We start from the raw sequence: 23,823 nt of genomic DNA, 5'->3' as shown, positions 1-23,823 counted from the left end.
GCACTCTCAATGCAGGGGGAACAGGTTTGACCCCTGCTCAGGGAGCTAAGATCCCACATGCTGCACAGCGTGGCCAAAAAAAAAAAAAAAAAAGACAGCCAAGTTAACTTACAGTACAGTGGCTAGACATCTCTAACCTCTCAAATTCTGTCTAGGAGGAACTACTGGGACTCATTTTTAATTCTAGTAATCAGCAAACATACAAAAAATAAAATAAAATAAAATCTGCCACTATACTCTTCCAGGCATCACATGTAGAAAAAATATCTTACTATTTAACATTTACAAAATGTCCACTGCATTCAAGAAAGCAAAACCTTTGACACTGTATTCTATTCCTCACGTGCTTTTATGTTTACTTAAAATACGGAAGACAGTGCTTGAGAGGAAGTAAGAAACTCCATGCTGTAGTGCAAGTTCAATTATATTCACCAATTAATTAAATATTATTTCAGTAAATCAGCAATCTATCCTTGATGGACTGAACTGAACAATGAAGTGTGAGGCTGCCTTACTCAGTTTGAGTTTGGGAGAAGCCATGTCATCATCATCAGGCAGTGGGCCCAACTCTTTCCTTTTATCCTTGAGTAACTTCTCCAGGATGTGCGCATCATTGTACACCTATATTTAATTACAAATATAATTAAAATTATTTTTCTAAGAAGCTTTCTACTGAAGTATAATATACATCCATAAAGAAGTTTTAAAAACATAAGTTAGGATAGTTGAGAACTAAAGAAATAAAGCCTGAGATCACTACAGAGCAACAAAATCACTCCTCCGTGGGGTGGGCCTCAGCCTCAACTGGTTTGTTGTTTAAAGTTTTCCAGGTGACTCTAATGTGCACCCATGCAGGCTAAAGTTTGAGAACTACTGTACTAGAATCGTTGCAAGTTTTTGCAGAAGTTCTGAAATATATTTACATGTGTTGTTTCTTCATAAATCTCTCTTGCACTGGACCCTCAAGGTAGCAGACTTAGCTCAATGGAAATTAAAAATTAAAAACATCTGATAGTTGGAGAGAAACATCTCAAACCTTAGAAGGGATTTAACACCAGTGTGCGTTCACAGCCGGGAATCTGATCTGTGAAAAGCAACAATCCCTGCTGAGGCTCTATCTCTATGAAGACTGGGCCAAAGGTGGTGACACAGAGCCAAGGACAAGGTTACGCACCCAATTGTTTCGCCCCCACAGCTGCCTCCTCCCACTCCCCCAACAAAGGCTCTCCTCCCTGACTGCCCTCAGAGCAGAGGGGCTGAGGGAATAACTGACCTCTCTTCTTTGGCAACCTCTCTTAAGGGTGGCTTTTTTCTTTATCAGTGGCAGACAAGTGGCACATTGGCCAATGACACTGAGGACAGTGTAAACTCCTATGACAGAAAGAACCATTTCTTTGATCACAAGCACCCTCAGTGCCTACTTTATTTTATATTGAAATGTAATAGTATAAGAAAGGAAATAAACAATTTGAAAATGTACTTTTATTTCTGGGAGATTTAAAGTAGATAAAGAAAACTCAGAAAAGATCTAGGTACCCCCAATACATGCTCACTGCAGCATTATTTACAATAGCCAAGATAAGGAAACAATCTAAGCATCCATCAATGGATGAATAGATAAAGAAAATGTCACACACACACAGGAATATTATTCAGCCATAAAAAAATGAAATCTTGCCATCTGAGACAACATGGATGAATCTTGAGGGCATTATGCTAAGTGAAATAAGATGGAGAAAGACAAATACTGTATGATCTCACTTATATGGAATCTAAAAACAGCCCCCCCACCAAAAAAACCCAAGCTCATAGATATGGAGAACAGATTGGTGGCTGCCTGAGGTGGGGGTAGGGGATGGGCAAAATGAATGAAGGAGATCAAAGGTACAAGCTTCCAGTTATAAAATAAATAAGTCATGGGGATGTAATATATGGTGACTATAGTTAATAATACTGTATTGCATATTTGAAAGTTCCTAAGAGAATAGATCTCAAAAGTTCTTATCACAAGAAAAAAAATCTGTAACTACATATGGTGATGGAGGTTAACTAGACTTACTGCAGTGATCATTTTGCAACATATATAAATATCAAATCTCTATGTTGTACACTTGAAACATGTCGCTTATACCTCAATTAAAAAAATTAAGTAAAGGACATAAAATAGAAAAAAATATGAAAGGAAGAATGTATCTTAGCTTTACTGACAAAGAACTAAAATCAAGATGCTTCATAACAAAGTCAATTATTCAAAGGTGCATTACTGGGAATATCCTGATATTTATATAATTATACAATTTTCCGGACTATCCTTAGAGAAGTATGGCTACCGAGGATAGTAACAATAAAATGATGATGAAAGATTTTATTGTCCTTGGCTTTCATCTGAGTGTCTGGATACCAGGCACTGTGCTACATGCTCTGTAAATATTATCTCATTTAAATCCTATAATAACCCTGATGCAAGTACTGCTATTATCTCCACTTTACAGATGAGGCTCAGAAAAGATAAGTTACTTACACAGGGATTGGCAGAGTAGGACTCAAATCTAGGACGTCAGATTACACTTGACGCTCTGGATCCATGGATATGGAACCCATGGGATTTGCAGGGTCGACTGTACTATGCCATTTTATATAAGAGACTTGAGCATCTGTGGATTTTGGTATCCACAGGGGTCCCGGAACCAACTCCCCACCCCCGATACAGGGACAGCTGTACAGAGTGTAAACTCTTAACATTTACAGTGTCCTGCCTCCCATTTTAAATAATTAAGAAAAGACAAAATATTAAGCTAGTCACTGAGAAGAGCAACCTAAGTTAGGCCTCTAGACCTGGTCTCTCAAGATCAAAAGAAAATGTACCTACTCCAGGATTCCCACACGTCCTCACCTGGGAGCCCTCCTCGTTGTAGTGCCTGGCATTCCGGAACATCAGCTTCATGTCTTCTATCATTCCCTCTTCCCCTGCATATTTGTCATTGCGGATGTTATGTTCAATTATTTTCAAGTCCATTGGCTCCAAGATGATTTTATAATAATCAGGATAGTCCTTTTTGGATGGTTTAACCATAAATAGATCACAAAGTCTTCTGCCTGAACCTGGCTCACGAGCTTCAAGAACAACATTGAACAAGATTTTCATTCGCTGCTTTCTAATGTTCTTTTTACTGTTGAAGGGGGAGGGAGAAAAGGGGGAAAATGAGAACAGGTTCAGTTTTCTTGATATAAGGATGAACACGAAATAAAACAAATTAATCTTGTGGGCAGGTGCTTCATAATGATTATAATGTGTTGATTATGTATGGCACAAACACGGTAAACATGCTGGAAGCTATAAGCAAATATTAGGAAATTTTTCAAAATAGTTAAAACATAGTGACTCTGGCAGGAGCACCCCCCAAGAACACCAGACAAACGTGTTTACAATATTTATGAAATGAAATGCTTGAAAAAAGATCTTGTCTAATGTCAAAGAAGATGAAATTCTATTATCAATTGAAATATATTTTTTAAGAACAGAGCAAAAGTGGAATAAAACTGCTGATTCCCTACTAACAGTTCTCCCTTAAACAAACACAAAGAGAAGTGTCCCATCTCCTATGACAACCACTCCTGAACACCTGCATATCCTGAGGGGATGATGAGAGAGGAAGACCTCTCTCAGTCCAGGACTTTAGCAAGTGAATAATAAAAGGGGAATGCAGGACAAAGCTCCAACATCACAGAGCTCCACACCTGAGCAGAGATTAGAACACAGATGACTTTAGCCTTCAAGAAGCCTCTAAAGAAAAATTTCAGAACCTGAATTTGATATCACAGAATTTGGTAACTGGTCTAATAACTGAAATTTACTGCTTTAGGACTTGTAACACTTATAGTATCCTTTCTCCATTTGTATCACTCACTTCAAGAGAGTGATATGTAACTGGTTTCCATCCTCAAAGGCAAGCAGAACTTTTGTCATTAGGGACAAACAATCTTCTCTGAACTAATCCAGTTTTGTTATTTTGTTTTTCCAGATCCTTATATTGCCTTTGAGACCGAGACCCACAGGCCCATTACTTTTAATCTGACTGCCAGAAAAAACTCAGAGCTAAACTTCATGTTCTTTTATAACTGTATTAGCTTGGGTGGCTGGTATATTTACTTTATCCTTTTCCAATATGATGTTGAACCTTATTATATCCACACTTTTGAAAGTAACTTTGAAAGACAGCTACCATATTTCCCTATGTGATACTTTCTGGTTACTGTTTTCAATGTCACTTTGATTTTTAGATTCTTCTTTAAACCCCTCTATTCATCCTCTCTTCCGCCCTCAGACTAGGAACTATAAACAGTTTGTTCACTCTTCCCTGTTTTGGGAAAGGTGCATAAAATTAAATCCCAGACCTTGTAACTGGCATACTCATTCTTTTTCAATCAGCACCTGTGAAGATACTTCGACAAAATACATCTTAAGGGGGTTCAAAACCAAGGTTGTTTGTCATTATGCACTTAAGGGTGCCATACTTAAGGGGATGTCAATTCAGGTCACAGACACATAATAAATATACAGTTTTAGAAGTTTACAGGAGATGGGCCATAATTGGTTCTGTGCTAACAAAATCAGTATATTACAGCAATTTTCCAATAAATGAAAGTCAAGAGAAATGGGTGCCTTTTCTAATTTGCACGAAGATTATGAGCTAGTAGGGGCTTCACTCTGAATCCCTGATTTTCCAGGACCACCATCTGACCCCTAAACCCAGCCTAAAACACTGAAATCAATGTCACTTTTTGCTTCTCTTTGTTTATCACCAAGTCCTAGAGGACCTCCATAGCGCTTCTAGATCTGATCTTTCCTTTTAATTTTTCCTGCCATGGTGTTAGTCCTAACCTTCATAGTTTGTGGCTGACCACTTTCTCAAATGTCCTTATCATTATTCTTCCTGTGAAGCTATTATTTATTACGTATTTGTATTTGGATATACACACAAGATTCCTATTTATAGTTACAGCTAACACTTCTACCACATGCCAGGGACTGTGCTAAGCACTATCATTTAATCTTCAAACTCTGAGAACCAGGTACAATTATTATCCCAACTTTGCAGATATAAAAACAGAGGCTTAGAGACTCAAGTGAATACCTAAGGCCATAAAGTGACTAATCAGAACTGAGACTTGAATCAGCTGATAATCACCAGACTGCTTTTATCATGCAAATGGATGATAAAAAGTTAGCTCTTACCAAGGGCCTCTCTAATCAAAGTCAACCCTGCTCACAGGCTTCAAAGTCTCCCAGCATTTAATTTAACTCCCTGGCCCTAGACCTTCAGTGGTGCCTGCTGTGAAGCTAAGTAAACCCAAAGGTTGTTTCTTTTACAAGGCTTTCTATATTTCATCTTCAAGTCTTCAAGGACTTTTTTACTCACCTTTTTAAGGAGTTTCCCAGATTAGTAACATCTGACTAAAAACAAAATGAAATCTACCATGTCTTGATGCCAGCAGGAAATACTGCTAGAAAATAATCAGAGTGAGTACATTTAGTGAGTACTCACTGCATCCAGGCCCAGTTCCATGGGCTTTAAACATACTAAGCAATCAGGTCTTCACAACAATCCTATGCAGGTAATGTCATCAACTCCTTTTTCAGATGAGGAAATTGAGATGAGGCTCAGAACACAGCTGATAAGAACAACTGGGATTTGAACTTGGGCAGTAAGGCTCTAGAGCTCGGGGTTATAACACTACTCCACGATGCCCCACATTTCTATTTCTTCTACTACTACCCAGAACCAGTGCCATATACTATGAATGATATAAAAGAAATACAATCCATTGTCTTTTCCTTAAATTTACTATCTAAGAAAACTTTTCTTAAGGAAAATATTAGGAAGAAGATAATAATACAGTAATTTTGTAGAGTAGACTACATATGGTAGCAACATAAAGATAACTTTAGAACATCTAACTTTTAAGAAAAAGCATGATAGGGAAATCACATTTCCTAAAGCTATTTGGGCAATCACACAACACTTCCATACAATTATACAACTGTGTACCTTAAACAATTATTTTACTACAGCGTTCACACATAAGTTCATTTGTTTTTAACCTGCCTCTTTTCCTGGCCAATAAATTCCTGGAAGAGGTAGAGGTGATGACTAAACGTTCTCCTTTATGACCTGTGAGCAGAGTCTGGTGTTCTGCAAACAACTGACACTCCATGAATGCCAGATGGCAAAGGTGAAAATAAAAGCACCACACAATGATTACTAGAACCATAACATGGCAACTTATGGGCTGTTTTTAAAAATCGTAAGTAACATGCAAAAGAATGGATGCTTTTAAAGAAATAAAACATGGACAAGATCAGAGACTGAAGAATGTATTTATGCTCAAGAAGCAGTAACCCAATGCATAGGTGCCAACATAGACTGACATCACTAGGATTGTCAACACTGATTATGATCCCTCCACCATCCCCCAATCTATAAAAGACAATCAGCACCCGCCAGCCCCTGGACACTGGCAATGCTACCATATTCTCAGCCTCTCTACCTCTGCTGCAGAAGCACAGCCACAATGACTGCTGTGGGGGCTTACTGCCCCTGGCAAAGCTGGCAACAAATTACAGCTCCTGAATATACCTAGGCTAATTCTCATTTTACTAACTATACTTCCAAACTGTACTGCTTTCTTTACTCATAAAATAAACTGGCATCCAAATAAAGACCATTATTCACATGCTTAAGGCTGCACTTTTCACCTAATCAGTACTGACCATGCCATAAAAGTTACACTTTAAAAAATATGTTTATGCATAAAAAAGGACTGCACACCTGGATAGCCTCCTGAGACCCAACATCTCACTGTCAAGAGTGTTCCTGGGAAAGCAGAAACAAACATTACATGTGAAGAGAAACAAAACAAGCAACATTGGAGGTCATGTACAAACCAAATATGGTTGAGAAAAAAGAGGATTATTCAATCCAAAGGATAAAAGGTTTTAAGAATACTTGGAACATTTCAACATGGAAGATAGCAGGTGGATTTTTGGGTAGAGGGTTTGGGGAGAAGAATACATTCCCAGAATGAAGAGAACATACCCGCAGTAATTTTTCTCACAATCTTTGATATGAAAAAAATAACACAAAGACAGAATCATACACAACACTTAGGAGTCAAGTCAAGTGGTACTTGAAAACTTGGCCCTGACTTCTCTGGATAAGCTTAACTTAATCTACTAGGCTGTCATGTTTGCCTGAATTCTGGAGAAGTCTGTTTCTTATTACCAAAACCTCTTAACATAACTACCTTCTAAAAGGCTGGTTATGTTATTTCCTTTGTCACAGTCCAAAGTATAGGACTTGCTTCTGTCAACCTCTTAATGTGTGCTCATGCCTGTATTTCAAACCCAGATATGTTATTTTATTGCTTTAGCTATGATTTATATTTGTTCTTCTCTTACTTGTATTTTTCACTTCATTAAACAAAACACTTCCTAAGAAACCTGTGCACAAAAAGACTTTTTGTCTAAAGTGGGATTTTATTATTTCAAGAACATAATGCTTTTCTTTTTATGGGAGGTTTTAGAATAATAACTTTCATTTAATCTATTTGGGTTGTCCCACAAAGTACAAGCTACAGATATTTTTTTAAGGCTCTGGCCTGGGCTAATGCGTCCTCGGAACTGTTTTCTTAACACTCAACTAGTTTAAGATCTCTCTTTTCATTCAGTGTTGGCACTAACTGTACCATCACTTTTGCCTCCATTACCTTCTTTTGCCTGAGAAGTTTTTATCTTTGATTGGTGACTGATCTGGAAAACACAGGTGATGCTGTAGTAGTTATATAATTACACTCAAAGATGTTCTTGATTTGATGCCTCTGATCTGGTTTCACATTTTTCCTCCGTTGTCCCTGGTATAACAAGGAATTAAGAACTTGGAAGGATGAAATTCATAGGCCAGTAATGGAGGAGACTCACATCTCAGGGCACACCAATCAATTTAGTTACCTTGGCATAGCACAGCAAAGTTATTTTCAAAGCTAAAAAAAATTTCCCAAATGCTATTTATAGGGAAAGACAAGATAGCTTGTCTTTTCTAAACCACTTTTTAAAATCCTCAGGTCTCAGTGGATCTACTAATACATGAACAGAACTGTATCAATAGTTACTAATGATTTCTTCACTCAATTTTGAATCTGTCAAGCCCTGCTATTAGTGATGGAGCTTATTCCTTGTTTAAGGTATCCTCCCCGCTGTTACAAAGATGGTGAGACAGTTAAGGCTGAGGAAGAATATGGTGTTCCACAAAGATCAGGCCAGAGAAACTCCATGTGGGAGGCACAGACAAAAGAGATGGTCTTGCATGATTCTTTACAGGAGTCCAGCTTCAGAATCTCACAGTAAGGCCCCCCCTCCATAAAACCCATGAGAAAAAGGAAGGGTTAGGGAAGTTGACAGAAAGGTTAGAAAGAAAAGAAAACCAAATATCTAGCTTAACCTTTTATGAACTACAAGAAGTTATGACTTTGTATCTTACAATCTGACATCCTTAGAATGGCAAATAAAGATCAGATTAACAAGGAAAAACAAACGGGTAAGAATAATGACTTACTTCACTACAGTGGTAGTACTGATTTTTTTTTTTTGTAATTCACCATGTAGAAATTACCTAAATTAGATTTAAGGGGCATTCTTAAATGCCACATTAAAACAAAATAACCTGGACAGCAAAAAGAATAACATGTTTTGCTAAGCTACATAAGTAGTTATTTTTATCTATGTTATCTAAAGCCAATACGGTACAAAAAAAGCACTAATCATACAATCTACAAATGAATTTTTAAATGTTATAAAGCAGTTAAAGCTTATAAGATAATTCATACTTGACAGCTTAAAGAAACATTTTTCTGCACTTAAATCTAAAACAAAATTAAAAGAAACAGAGAAGATGTCTCCAGCTATAAGAAGAGTATCTACCTTTTTCTTTTGGCACTACCAGTATCAGAGGTTGCTGAAGAAATCATGCTGTCTCCATCCTCAATGTCATCTCTCCTGGCAAGCTCCTTCTTCTTTGCCTAAAACAGAGCAGACCCTGGGAGTCAAGCTCACTCTGCCGAACACTTCTAGAATATACAAATATTAAAAGACCCATGGCCTCAGATGCGCTCCAAGGTGTGCTCTCAGAAAGGATTCAATAAACTCATGGACACTGTACAATGATTAATTAGCCTTAAGATGTCCCTTCTCCTAGGACCAACCCTACCTTAACAGAAACAGAGTCTAGAACCAAAGAAATAAAACCTAAATGACAGAATATCATCTGTGATTAGAGGGAAACTTCCTGACATCCCTAACATTACTCCCCAGGGACAAATCCCTGCTTCTTCCACTCACAAAGCTAAACCAGTCTAAACTATTATTTCTACTCTACATGGTCCTGAAAACTCTTAAAAACATATTCAGCAGTACTTGTGGCTGAAATGAATGACGTGATATTGCTGGAGGGAAATCACGTATCTTAAAAGAACACGCTCAAAATGTGTAAAATTATTTCAATTATACATACAACAACTTAGCAAAACCAAGAAATCATACCTGCATGACTTGCTGCAGTTTTAGAACTCGTTTGTAGATGGCTGAGTTGGGAACATTATAGCGTTTGGCATTTTCAAACATTAAATTCAGATCACACTCCAAATGATCTAAAGTTTCATATTCTTGATTCTTTAGCTTTGTTCTGTGAAAGACAAACACATGGCTAGAATCTTCCATTATGAAAATTATGAAACACACTTCCTGAAAGTCCAGTGCAAAAATCCTGACAATCACTACAAGGTATCTTTACCAGTGATACTGATTAGAGGCCTAGAAGTGACAATTTCAATATACAGAATGAAGAGGCAAAAGCACCATTTAGACAATATGACAATTTAACTGAAAATCCAAAAGAATAAAACATTACAAGAAGTAATAAGAGAACCTAGTAAGGTGGTCAATTACAAAGCAAACATATTAGCAAAAATCCTAAGAGAAAAATCCTGTTAGTGGCTAACATGCAAACCTTAGGAAGAGATAAAAATCAGGGAAGTTTTAAGCCACCTTAATGAAGAATCATGGTGATCTACACATTTTAGAAAATAAGAGGCCATTCCACTTGATGAGCGTTAAAGAAAAGAGAAAGTACTGGCAACTCCATGAAGGAGCGTTTAGAATAATACACATTTAACCTCCAGGCGAATTGCACATGGGCAATGAAGAGCAGTCCTTTTTGTTTTTTGGCTGTGCTGCTCAGCTTGCGGGATCTTAGTTCCCCAACCAGGGATTGAACCTGGTCCCGGCAGTGAAAGCGCTGAGTCCTAACCACTGGACCACCGAGGAATTCCCTGAAGAGCAGTCTTTTTTTTTTTTTTTTTGCGGTACGTGGGCCTCTCACTGTTGTGGCCTCTCCCGTTGCGGAGCATAGGTTCCGGACACGCAGGCTCAGCGGCCATGGCTCAGGGGCCCAGCCGCTCCGCGGCATGTGGGATCTTCCCGGACCGGGGCACGAACCCGTGTCCCCTGCATCGGCAGGCGGACTCTCCACCACTGCGCCACCAGGGAAGCCCAAGAGCAGTCTTAAGATGATAAATGAGAGACAGGTATGTCAGAGTCCCTTCACTACTCCTCCTCCAATACAAACATTTGTAATTAATTATGATGGCTTAATATTGAGGTTTTTACTTACCCTAAGTCTTAAGAATTCCAATAGCTGTCTCAGACACTAAGGCTAACACCAACTCTCATAAAGTCCCTATACAAAGTAAGGCTTATGTTAGAAAAGTCTAACTTGGAAGAAGGTTGCAGGCAGGTGACTGGGCTGGCTGAGGATTTGCCTTCTTTTGAACTAATCTACTTAATTAGATTGAATTTTAAAAGACTGAGGGAGAAAAGAAACTAAGGACAAAAATCAATCAACTAAAAAGGAACCTCTTAACATCTACGAGACTGTCACCATCCTTTCCAAGGCAAAGAGTACAAAAAACAAATTTCTAGTCCATTTTCTTAACGAAACGCAGCCTTAATTTCCATGTTATTGTTCATTTTTATTTTATTTTTTGGTCATGCCACACGGCATGTGGGATCTTTAGTTCCCCGACCAGGGATCGAACCCGTGCCCCTGCAATGGAAGTGCCAACTCTTAATCACTGGACCGCCAGGGAAGTCCCTCCATGTTATTTTTAAGAAGGCCAAATAACCTAATTTTCTATAACCGACTCGTGTCCCAAACCTCCAAAGTTTGGATTAAATAAAAACACCATAAACTTTACTGATCAAATAAGGAAAACAGACGTTACAAATGCAAAACCACAAAACGTTAGGCAACCTTATTCCTAGAATCCAGCAAGTACAAGGATTTTAATTCCTACTGTATGGAAAGCTAGCTATCTGCCATGAAAACACCATTTAAACATCAGCTGACTCTGACCTTGCCCATTTAAGGTAATTTTACTTGCGTCTTGCCTCTATCTGGGTATACCACAAAACCTAACCCACGCTGTAAGAGTCACAAAACAGCATATTTTATAACATTATTTATTTCCTACTATTGTTAATGATATTGTGGTGGTTCAAGTATTTTGCCTGGCTGAATTCCCAATGATCATTTTAACATTTTCTAAACAGAAAAGGGAAACCATGATGAACCATCTCTCAGGTATTATTTCAGCTAATGAGTTCTGTAAGAGCTAACAATGCTTATTCTGGAGATTTAACTACAGATACAAAATTTAAATGCAGATAAACTGTTGTAATTAAAATATTGATAAAAGGTATAAGAAGAGAAATTCTTGCACAATTATAAGAAAATGAACAGTTAAATTCTGAGCTGCATGACTTTTTTTTTTTTTTTTTTTGTGGTACACAGGCCTCTCACTGTTGTGGCCTCTCCCGTCGTGGAGCACAGGCTCTAGACGCGCAGGCTCAGCGGCCATGGCTCACGGGCCCAGCCACACCGCAGCATGTGGGATCTTCCCAGACCGGGGCACAAACCCGTGTCCCCTGCCATCGGCAGGCGGACTCTCAACCACTGCGCCACCAGGGAAGCCCTGCATGACTTTTTATAATTCATAATCTGACACAAAAATGCCTAGCTGGGACATCTTTTATTTGCCTCTTGACTCTACTGCAGTACAAAGAACATCATTTGTAGTTAATCAAATTTATTTCTCACTTTTATATAGGAGTGATATTTAAGTACACTTTAGACATGTGAAAAACATTTTTACCTTTATTACCTTTATCCATTTTAGAAAGGAAGATACATGTGCAGGCTCAATCACAAGAAAATAGATTTATACTGAGTAATGTAGAAGATATCTTACCTGATCTGTTGTAGTGATATGGGCATTTTAATTTGCTGATAATAATCAGGGTATTTTTTCTTTGAAGGCAAATGGAAAAAAGGTTCAGCTATTAGCTGCCCTTGGTTATTCCGACAGCTCCTAACTGTGTCGTAAAGCTGATAAAAAGGATTTGAAACATCCATAAATGAAGTAATGCTCTCTGCTTCCGACTCTCCTTCTTCATAACGTGCAGCTACAAAGACATAAAAGATATTTATAGGGGACAGCAGAAACTAACACAACACTGTAAAGCAATTATACTCCAATAAAGATGTTAAAAATATATATATTTATAAGGGGAAGAAACAAACATTTTTTTAAGTTCGTTTAACAACCTTCCAGATTATGCTATGTATGTTTGAGAATACTGTGTTTTGTATGTTTGAGAATACTTGTTTTAAAAGAATAGTCTCTAGGCTTCATAAAGATGCTGTTAGTAATGCTTAGTAAAATTGTATGTTTACTCAGAGAAATGTTACACAGAAATAGAATAGAATGTTACATGGTAAAAGTTATACCATCTTTAAAAGGTTACAAAATAGTTTCTCTGCCATCTTCTGAGACTCCTTGCTTATGTGTGCTTGGACAAGAAAAGGAGCAAGTAGCCATTCTCAGATCTCAGAACTAAAGTGACAGCATGTAGCTTAGGATAGTATAAATGTAGACGGGGCTGATACCAACAGATTTGATTTAGCTTTAAGTCTCTGACTTTGCCCCACTGATCTATAGCATCCCTTAGGAATGATGTTTTCCTTTATTGAGAAAGTTTTCAGGTAGAAGCTAATCATAAGAACACCAAAACAAAACATGTAATCACTTCTACAGAAATACAAAATATATTGCTCATTTCTCTGAACTCTTAAACAGTATATAACGACCTGATTTAAATTTTTTCTTAAGGGATGAGGATAACCAAAATCACTATGTGCTCCCATGTAAGTATGATAATCACTTATTAAGTACTTAGTTATTCATTAAGAGCTTGATAAGCACCACCCTCAGGTAATCCTAACATCACCACACAGAACAGGTATTGTCATTTCTTTTCCAAATGAGAAAACTGGGCATGAGGAGCTGATGACTGGCCAAAGTCAGCTAGCCTATAGAGCAGTTGAGAAGGGATTTGGATTTAGTCATGGAGCTAGAAAGAAAGACAGAATTTGAAACTATGTAGTCTTTTCTAACTCCACTACCTCGAATCTTTTCATAAAGCTCTTGCACGTCTTTTACTGAATTTAAACCTAGGTATATGTTTTGTTGCTACTGTAAACTGTATCTTTTTTAAAAATTACATTTTCTTTTTATGGCTGATTCCGGAAATGAAGGAGATTGTTTTTCTTTTCTCTCTTTTTTTTGGGGCTGTGCTGGGTCTTCGTTGCTGCGCATGGGCTTTTCTCTAGTAGCGGCGAGCTGGAGCTACTCTTCATTGCGATGCGTGGGCTTCTCATTGCGGTGGCTTCTCTTGTGGAGCAGGGCTCTAGGCGCGCGAGCTTCAGTTGCAGCATGCCGGTTCAGTAGCTGCGGCACGCAGGCCCCAGAGCACGTGGGCTTCAGTAGTTGTGGCGCGCAGGCTTAGTAGTTGTGTCGTGTGGGCTCTAGAGCACGCGGGCTAGGTAGTTATGGCACGCGGGCTCAGTAGTTGTGGCGCACAGGCTTAGTTGCCCTGCAGCATGTGGGATCTTCCTGGACCAGGGATTGAACCCATGTCGCCTACATTGGGAGACGGATTCTAAACCACTGGACCACCAGGGAAGTCTGAAGTAGATTTTTGTATAATAATCTTACATTAGCATTTTATTATTCTTATTAATTCTAATAATCTGTCTGTAGGTTTTTTAAAAGTTTTTATTTATTTATTTATTATTTTTGGCTGTGTTGGGTCTTCGTTTCTGTGCGAGGGCTTTCTCTAGTTGCGGCAAGCGGGGGCCGCTCTTCATCGCGGTGCACGGGTCTCTCACTGTCGCGGCCTCTCTTGCTGTGGAGCACAGGCTCCAGACACGCAGGCTCAGTAGTTGTGGCTCACGGGTCTAATTGCTCTGCAGCATGTGGGATCTTCCCAGACCAGGGCTCGAACCCGTGTCCCCTGCATTGGCAGGCAGATTCTCAACCACTGCGCCACCAGGGAAGCACCGTCTGTAGTTTTTTAACTAGAAAACTCAAAAAATAATCTATCAACTGCAATCCTTATAAATCCTTCTTTTCTGATCCTTATAACTTCACTGTCATCAGTGTATGCTGGCTAGTACTTTGACCAAGAGGTAACAACGTTCTTAACTTTGTTTCTTATGGTAGGGGGAATGCTACAAATACTTCTCCAATGAAAATGGAGATGCCCTGTATCAAGTTAGGAAAGATCCCCTTCTATTCTTAGTTTGCTAAGCTTTTATCATGAATGGAAACTGAAGCATTAATCAAATGCATTTGCTAAGCCAATAGTATTGTTTTCCTCCTTTAATCTACCAATGTAATGAATAATACTTCTTTCTAATGTTGAACTAACCTAGTATTCCTGGAATAAACCCAATTGTGTTACCATGTATTATCTTTCATATATACTGCTAGATACAATGTGTTTATATTTTGTTTAGTTTTGGTTTTATATCAGAGTCAAAGAATGAATTGGGGAGCTCTTTTTTATTCACTGCTGGGGTTTATGTATAATTCTGTCCCTTGAATGTTTGGCCTGGTGTTTTCTATGCAGGAATATTTGTAAATAGTAATTTAATTTCTTTAATGGTGATATAACTAATCAGCCTTTTTATTCTTGAATCAGTTTTTAGACTTTTATCATTTTCTAGGAATTTATCCATTTCATCTAAATTTTCAAATTTATTTGCATTATGCTGTTCTTACATTCTTTTTTATTCTCTGTATGCTCCCCCTTTCCCCTAATATTTTCTGTTTGTGCCTTCTGTTTCTTTCTTGATAATCTCACTACAGACTTATCTATTTTATTAACCGCTGTAACAGAAAAACTTGGACTTTATTGATCTTTTCCATTATAGATTTCCTTTCTAATGAATTAACCTCTGCTCTTTATCTTCTTTTTTCTAACATCTCTGCTCTTCTTATTATTTACTTATGTTGGATGCTTATTAGTTCACTGACTGACTTTCAGCTGCTTTTCTTTCTAAACAGAAGCAGTCAGACCTGTAAATTTCCTTCTGAAGTATCACTGTAACTGCACCTCCACTGTTTTGATATGTATTATTTTCATTATTGTTATTGTTCAGTTTCAAGTAATTAAACTTCTATTATAATTACTCCTTTTAAAAATTGTATCTTTGGGACATCCCTGGTGGTCCAGTCGGTAAGACTCTGTGCTTCCAATGCAGGGGCCTGGGTTCGACCCCTGGTCGGGGAACTAGCATGCATGCATGCCACAACTAAGAGCCTGCATCCCACAACTAAGAGCCTGAATGCTGTAGCGAAAATCCGTGTGCTGCAACTAAGACCCAGAGCAGCCAAAATAAATAAATAAATAAATATTTTTAAAAAATTAGTATCTTTTCATTATTAGTTGCTATCATAGCTGCATTGTTCTCAGAAACATGGCCTGTATAATACCCGATCTTTCAAATTTATTGAAATTTGTTTCATGGCTAAGTACATGGTCAATTTTTGTAATATTCCATGTGAACCAGGGAAGAACATGTATTCTCTAATTGTAGAATACTTGTCTGTTATAACCATCTTGTTGTGGTAGGCTGAATGATAGATCCCCACATACAACCATGTCCTAATCCACAGAACCTGTGAATATTACCTTATATAGCAAAAGAAACTTTGCAGATATGATTGAGAGGAATTTTGAGTGTGGGAGATTATCCTGGATTAATCTCTGGGCACTAAACATAATCACAGGGTATTTATGAAAGGCAGGCAAGAAGGTCAAAGGAGGAAGGAGACGGGGTGACAGATGCAGACTGGAGTGCTGCGTTCTGAATGGAGAGGAAAGGGCCATGGAATACAGGTAGCTCTAGAAACTGGAAAAGGCAAGGAAGTGTATTATCCCCTAAAGCCTCCAGAAGGAACATTAGCCTGCCAACAACCTGATTTTAGACTTCTGACATCCAGAACTGAAGAGAATAAATTTGTGTGGTCTTAAGCCAGTTACGTTTGTGGTAATTTGTTTTGTTTTAGCAGCAATAGGGAACAAATACACTTGTGAGGAAGTGTATTCATGTCTTCTCTGTCTTCACTGTTTTGGCTGTTTATCTAGCATTGACAGAAGCAGGCTCCCACTCTAAGGGCAATGTTTTCACTTTCTCCAAGAAGTTCCATCTGTTTGTTTCATGTATTTTGAGCCCTTTTATAATTTATCTTCCTCATGCAATAAACCTTTTATCATTATGAGGTGAACCCATTTTATCTTTGGGAATGCATTGTTTGAAAGTCCATTTTAAGAGAAGTCAACGTAACTACACTTTGGTTATTATTTGCCAGGTGTATCTTTTTCCATCCTTTGACATTCAACTTTCAAGTACACAGTTTTATATTGAAGATGTATCTCTTGTAACTAGCATATAACCTGATTTTTTAAATATACAATCTGGAACTGTCTTAATTGGAAATTTTAGGCCACTAACACTGATATCTGATATAATTTTTGGAGTTGTTTCTATTTATCCCACGTCTTCTATGTTTACTTTTGCCTTCTTGCCTTATCTTGTGTTGGTGGGAGAAGACTGCAAGCTTTACCTGTTTTCTTCTTTTCCTATTGCTTACTTCGTTCCTCTTCTTATAGTGACTGGGGACGGGTGCTCTTCTCCACCTCCTTCTCCACCCCCTGAGGGACATGCAGTGTGGTTTGCCTCTAAAACAAATCACCTCAAGAGGCCAGGCCACACTTCGAATTCTTATGCCTTCTTTCCATCAGCTCTTTCTTGTTGCTCCAAGATCATGAGTTATCCTTTCTTTTCTATTTTCACTGTACCTACCCCTAAGTTGTTTCCAGGAGCAGGAAGTAGAAAACCAAATATATTAAAACTTCAACTAAATTAAGGATAAACAGGTTCTGAATAACAGCCTGAAGGATCTATTACATACAAAGTTGGTTGGCATCTACTTTGTTTTCTTAATACCTGAGATTACTAAATTAAGAATCCTCTTGTGACAAAGGTACTATTTATTAGAAAAAAAAACAATAAATGCTTTTTAAGAATTTTGTGAGTGGTATGGTCTTCCTTAAATTTGTTATACTACTATAAGGTTAATGAAGTAACCAAATGTTAGAAGGAAACCTAAACATAACATGTGTGTCACTTTTACAGTTAGCACAAAACAAAGATAATGAAGAGATAAATTTTCTTTCAATTTTTGATAAGGCCCGATTTAAGTTAAAAAAATTAATTCTGTAGATGAGTGTCAAAAAATTAAATTCATACTCCAGCAGTCTAGAGTAATTATGAAATTCTATAGACTTGGGACTTCCCTGGTGGCACAGTGGTTAAGAATCCACCTGCCAATGCAGGGGACACGAGTTTGAGCCCTGGTCCAGGAAGATCTCACATGCCATGGAGCAACTAAGCCCGTGCGCCACAACTACTGAGGCTGCGCTCTACAGCCTGCAAGCCACAACTACTGAGCCCCCGCGCGCCTAGAGCCCGTGCTCCACAAGAGAAGCCACCACAATGAGAAGTCCGAGCACTGCAATGAAGAGTATCCCCCGCTCGCCACAACTAGAGAAAGCCCGCACGCAGCAACAGAGACCCAATGCAGCCAAAAATAAATTAATAAATTAATAAATTAATTTTTTTTAAAAAGGAAATTCCATAGACTTAGTAGAAAATAAGACATAGCTAGAAAAATCTCGTGTCACACCTGATTATAAAATCAAGAGTAATTTCATAAAATGAATTGTATATCTACATATAAAAAGTATGTACAGTAAAATAAAAAAATATTATATCACACTTAGGAGAAAGACAATGAAATCAAATATACCTCTACAGCTGTTCTTTATTACTATTTTACGAACTGTGTACTTCTACACGGATTCCTAGTGCCGAATGCCCTTTCTTTCACTTGTTTAAATGAGAATGCTGCTCTGATCATAATTTACAGCTATCTTTAAATCATAAGCTCTAGGTGAGAAAAAATTATAGTCTACTGAAAATATAAGCCTGGAAATCTAAGATGATATGAATGTCTCCCTGGGATTTCCTGATGGTGTCACTAGCACTCACTATCATCATAGGTTTGAAACCAGAATCTGCTAAGGCTATCAAACTAATTGATTTTGCACAAGTATTTATTTACTTTGATACATGCTTTTAACACGAAATAAAGTAGTAATAAGCTCCTGATAAGTTTGCCGACCAAGAGTGCAATTAAAAATGTAACAAAACAGGTATGTACTCCAAAAACAGACAAACTCCCAGCCAGACCAAAATAACTATAATTTTCCTTAACCAGAAGGATCCACTGAGACGCCACTTAACTAGTCACAACTTAATGCCTACCAGCTAAAGCAGCATCCTCTTCACTTTCTGAGCCATACTGAAGTGCCATGGTAATTGCTGATAAACGACCCCCTTGGACTGCTCTTTTATTACTACAAAGAAAAACAAGCAATTAGAAGGCAGGGAAAGATGTTATAATAATTTGGTTACTTTATAGGAAGTAGGAACTGTTAACAAGGCATTCACATCAAAGAAAGAGTTTATTCAACTGCCTCCTCAATCTACTTTGTACTTTTTATATTCCCCACAATCAATCTTAACCAAGATGACTAATTTTTTTCTCTTAGAAAAGAGGGAGTGGTGGTAGAAAGCCTAAAGCAGGCTACTTGCAATTTGTTTTTTACTTAAATGCAGCACTACTCCTTTTTTAATGAAAAATAGAGATTCATTCATAATTGCTGATTAATTCTAAATATGCTCAGATTTTATAATGAAAACAAATTCTACTATGAACACAAAATCTTTCAGCATTTTACCTCACGTTTTACTGGTAATATTAAACTCTACCTGACAAACAACTTCTGCTTAAGTGTTTTCTCAAAGGCGAGGTAAGGCCTACTATACCTTTTAAGTAAGATATTTGACAACAAATTCTCATAATAACCCAACTACACCCACAACTATTACTTCAAGATAGTCATCAAGAAAATGCCAGCATGCTTATCCTCATAAACATGGGTCAGCTCTCAGACTAAACACACTCTCTCTCACCGGTAGTACTTGTTAGTGGGATTTCTCTCTTCACCAAGGCTGCCTTTACTGTGCGAAGGACCTGTCAGCCTGGCTGCAGCCAAATTTGATGGAGTCCTATCCAGAGACAAGGTCAAAAAAAACTCAGAAAACTGACAGCTGAAATCAGAATGCTGAATAACAAAAAGAAAACAACCATTTTCTTTTTCTTTTCTTAAAAAGAAAAACTCAGGGACTTCCCTGGTGGTCCAGTGGTTAATACTTCACGCTTCCACTACAGGGACCCCGGGTTCCATCCCTGGTCAGGGAACTAAGATCTCACATGCCACACGGTGCGGCAGAAAAGACAAACAAAACAACACAAATATTTCTGAGCCTCTACCGTGCAGGAGGCTTTGCTCCAAAATCTGGGACTCTGTGGAAAAGGATAAACCAGGGCTGATCCCAGACAGCTTATGTTCACCACAGTAACCATAGGATTTAGTAACACAGCAAATGTCTGGGTCAGAAGAAAGCTTCAAAAGTAGCCACTCAATCTTTCCATTTCAGGTAGGAGGAAATGGAATCCCAGAAGTAAAAGACTTGTTCAAAGTCACAGTCCTAGCACAAGGTAAGCTAGGGTGAGACTTCAGACCTCCTGATACCTGGCTAAATATTCTTACTGCAAATATAAATATATACTACTATACACCATATACAAATGTAATATTACAGGCATACATTGTTTTATCTCGCTTTGCTTTATTAAACTTCACAGATACTGCATTTTTTACAAATTAAAGGTTTGTGGCAACTCTGAATCAAGCAAGTCTTTTGGCACCATTTTTACAACAGCATTTGCTCACTTCGCGTCTCTGTGTCACATTTTGGTAATTCTTGCAATATCTCAAACCTTTCCATTATTATTATATTTGTTGTGGTGATCTGCGATCAGTGATCTCTGTTGTTATTATTGTAATTATTTGGGGGTACCATGAACCACACCCATATGAGACAGCAAACTTAATAAATGTTGTGTGTGTTCTGACTGCTCCACCGACCAGCTATTCCCTCGTCTTTCTCCCTCTCCTCAGGCCTCCCTATTTCCTGGGACACAACAATGCTGAAATTAGGCCAATTAATAACCCTACACTGGCCTCTAAGCATTTAAGGGAAAGTAAGAGTTGCATGTTTCTCGGTTTCAATCAAAAGCTACAAATGATTAAGCTCAGTGAGGAAGGCATGTTGAAAGTTGAGATAGGCTGGAAACTAGGCCTCTTGCACCAGTTAGCCAAGTTACGAAAGCAAAGGAAAAGTTCTTGAAGGAAATTAAAAGTGCTACTCCAGTGAACACAGGAATGATAACACAGTAAAACAGCCTTATTGCTGATATGAAGAAACTGTTAGATAGAAGGTCAAACCATCTACAACATTCCCTTAAGCCAATGCCTAATCCAGAGCAAGGCCCTAACTCTCTTCAATTTTATGAAGGCTGAGAGAGGTGAGGAAGCTGCAGAATCAAAGTCTGAAGCTAGCAGAGTTTGGTTCATGAGGTTTAAGGAAAGAAGTCATCTCTATAAAAGTGCAAGGTGGGGCTTCCCTGGTGGCACAGCGGTTGAGAGTCCGCCTGCCGATGCAGGGGACGCGGGTTTGTGCCCCGGTCCGGGAAGATTCCACATGCCACAGAGCAACTAGGCCTGTGACCCATGGCTGCTGAGCCTGCGCGTCCGGAGCCTGTGCTCCACAACGGGAGAGGCCACAGCAGTGAGAGGCCCGCGTACCGCAAAAAAAAAAAAAAAAAAAAAAAAAAAAAGCAAGGTGAAGCAGCAAGTACTGATATAGAAGCTGCAGCAAGTTATCCAGAAGATTTAGCTAAGATTATTAATAAAAGTAGCTGTAACTAAACAACAGATTTTCAGTGAAGACGAAACATACTTATCATGGAAGAAGATGCCATCCAAGGATTTCACAACTAGAGAGAAGTCAATGTCTGGTTTCAAAGTTTCAAAGGACAGGCTGACTCTCTTGTTAGGGCTAATGTAGCTGATGACTTTAAGCTGAAGCCAGTGCTCATTTACTATTCTGAAAAATCCTAGGGCCCTTAAGAATTATGCTAAATCTACTCTGCCTGTGCTCAACAAATGGAACAACAAAGCCTGGATGACAGCACATCTGTTTACAACATGGTTTACTGAATATTTTAAGCCTGCTGTTGAGACCTACTGCTCAGAAAGAAAGATCTGGAAAACAGTACTGCTCACTGAAAATGTACCCGGTCACCCAAGAGCCCTAATGGAGATACACGAGATTTGTGTTGTTTTCATGTCTGCTGATACAACATCCATTCTGAAGCTCGGGGACCAAGGAGTAATTTCAACTTTCAAGTCTTATTATTTAAGAAATATATTTCATAAGGCTACAGCTGCCACAGACAGTGATTCCTCTGATGGATGTGGGCAAATTCAACTGAAAACTTTCTGCAAAGGATTCATTATTCCAGATGCCATTAAGTATATTTGTGATTCATGGAAAGAACATGAACATTAACAAAAGTTTAGAAGAAGTGGGTTCCAACCCTCGTGGGTGACTCTGAGGGGTTTAAGACTTTAAACTACAGATGTGGTGGAAACAGCAAGAGAACTAGAATTAGAAGTAGAGCCTGAAGATGTGACTGAACTGCTACAATCTCATGATAAAACTTCAACAGTTGAGGACGTTGCTTCGTATGGATGAGTAGAGAAAGTAGTTTCTTTAGACGGAATCTACTCCTGGTGAAGATGCTATGAAGATTGTTGAAACAACAACAAAGGATTTAGAATATTACATAAACTTAGTTGATAAAGCAGCGTCAGGATTTGAGAGGACTGACTCCAATTTTCAAAGAAGTTCTGTGGGTAAAACGCTATCAAACAGCATCGCATGCTACAGAGAGATCATTAGTGAAAAGAAGAGAGAACTGATGGGGCAAACGTTACTGTCTTGTTCTAGGAAACTGCCACGGCCACCCCAGCCTTCAGCAACCACCACCCTGACCAGTCAGCAGCATTAAGAGAGGCAAGACCCTCCACCAGCACAAAGACTACAACTTGCTGAAGGCTCAGATGATGGTTAGCATTTTTAAGCAATAAAGTCTTTTTAAATTAAGGCATATACACTGTTTTTTTAGACCTAATGCTACTGCACATTTAGGTACAGTATACTGTGCATATAACTTTTATATGCACTGGGAAACCAAAAAATTGTGTGACTCACTTTAGTGTGATATTCACTTTATTGCAGTAGTCTGGAAATGAACCTGCAGTATCTCCAAGGTATGCCTGTACATATATTTATATAGTACACGTTATATCTTTAATATACATTACACACAATATGATATACAATATATATGTATTTGTATAAGGCAATAAAAGTATACAGCAGTGTTAAGTCTTAAAAATTGTTTCTTTTTAAATAAAGCCCTTCAGCTGCAATGAAGGGACTGGGTAAGAGTTAACACTACTCTCTTCAGAATTATTTTATCAACTGTAAATATAATCTTGAAATGCAACATGCATCTTATTTTCTACTATACTGAGAAAATTTGGCAAATAATAAAGGTACAAGGATTTTAGACATTTTTTTAACCTACCTCATCCGAAGGCTTGACTTAGTCATTTCATGATGTTCAATTTCTGCCTTTTTCATATAAAATATTTTCTTAATAGAATTTGCATCCTGTTAAGATAAAATTACTTGGCTTAGAAAAAGTATAGAGAAAACGGACAGTTTAAAATGCCTGCAATCATGTACTGGACACTTTCTATGGCACTCCTTCCATCTGGAGTAGACTTCCATTCGATATCCAGAAAGCTACATCCTCTAACCTTTCCACAAGCCTCCAAAACATCTCCATAATTAAATACAAGTTGAAAAGCCACCTAGCTCTTTCACAATTATTCAGGTAAGAGACAAAGACCTAATGCTGAACAGGGAAAAACAGGGGTGAAAATACAATGAACTCTACCTGTGTACACTAACCTTAAAACTGAAACAAAGGTACACTTCTAAGATTAAAGATTAGGCATGTAAATTTAGGATGAACATACTTGTTTAAATTAACAGCATATATCAAATCCAAGTTTCCCTTCTCTCCAAAATTTAGTTTAGGAAAATTAATCAGACCACGAAGTAAAATTCTTAACTGCATCAACAAACAATTAGTACTACACTATTAAAATGTCCTATCGAGGATTAAGAATACGAGGATTTCATTTCTGATTTCCACTCAGTTTCTTAAAAAGATGCAAGATAAAAGTTAAAATTAACT

The 23,823-nt window shown here is 38.1% G+C and overlaps 1 protein-coding gene across 16 annotated transcripts in view; it reads right to left on the bottom strand.

Annotated features, from left to right (window-relative positions):
• Positions 1 to 23,823, bottom strand: part of PBRM1 (polybromo 1) — a gene marked incomplete at its 3' end in the record, with an annotated part of 101,729 nt that overhangs the window by 51,516 nt on the left and 26,390 nt on the right. For 10 of the 16 annotated variants that reach the window (XM_081246332.1, XM_081246333.1, XM_081246326.1 and 7 more), the window contains 8 exons: positions 23,146 to 23,231; positions 19,557 to 19,652; positions 18,846 to 18,937; positions 12,361 to 12,574; positions 9,596 to 9,737; positions 8,978 to 9,075; positions 2,894 to 3,170; positions 516 to 621 (listed from right to left, as the gene is read on the bottom strand). In XM_081246332.1, coding sequence (XP_081102458.1) covers positions 516 to 621; positions 2,894 to 3,170; positions 8,978 to 9,075; positions 9,596 to 9,737; positions 12,361 to 12,574; positions 18,846 to 18,937; positions 19,557 to 19,652; positions 23,146 to 23,231 — 1,111 coding nt within the window. Of the gene's footprint in view, positions 1 to 515; positions 622 to 2,893; positions 3,171 to 6,830; positions 6,876 to 8,977; positions 9,076 to 9,595; positions 9,738 to 12,360; positions 12,575 to 18,845; positions 18,938 to 19,556; positions 19,653 to 23,145; positions 23,232 to 23,823 lie in introns of all 16 variants that reach the window. The other 6 variants (XM_081246336.1, XM_081246322.1, XM_081246323.1 and 3 more) reach the window with 1 other exon arrangement.

The sequence above is a fragment of the Mesoplodon bidens genome (assembly GCF_964165515.1).
Source record: "Mesoplodon bidens genome assembly, chromosome: 10".
Taxonomy (NCBI): domain Eukaryota; kingdom Metazoa; phylum Chordata; class Mammalia; order Artiodactyla; family Ziphiidae; genus Mesoplodon; species Mesoplodon bidens.
This window is presented reverse-complemented; position numbering and strand designations above follow the sequence as displayed.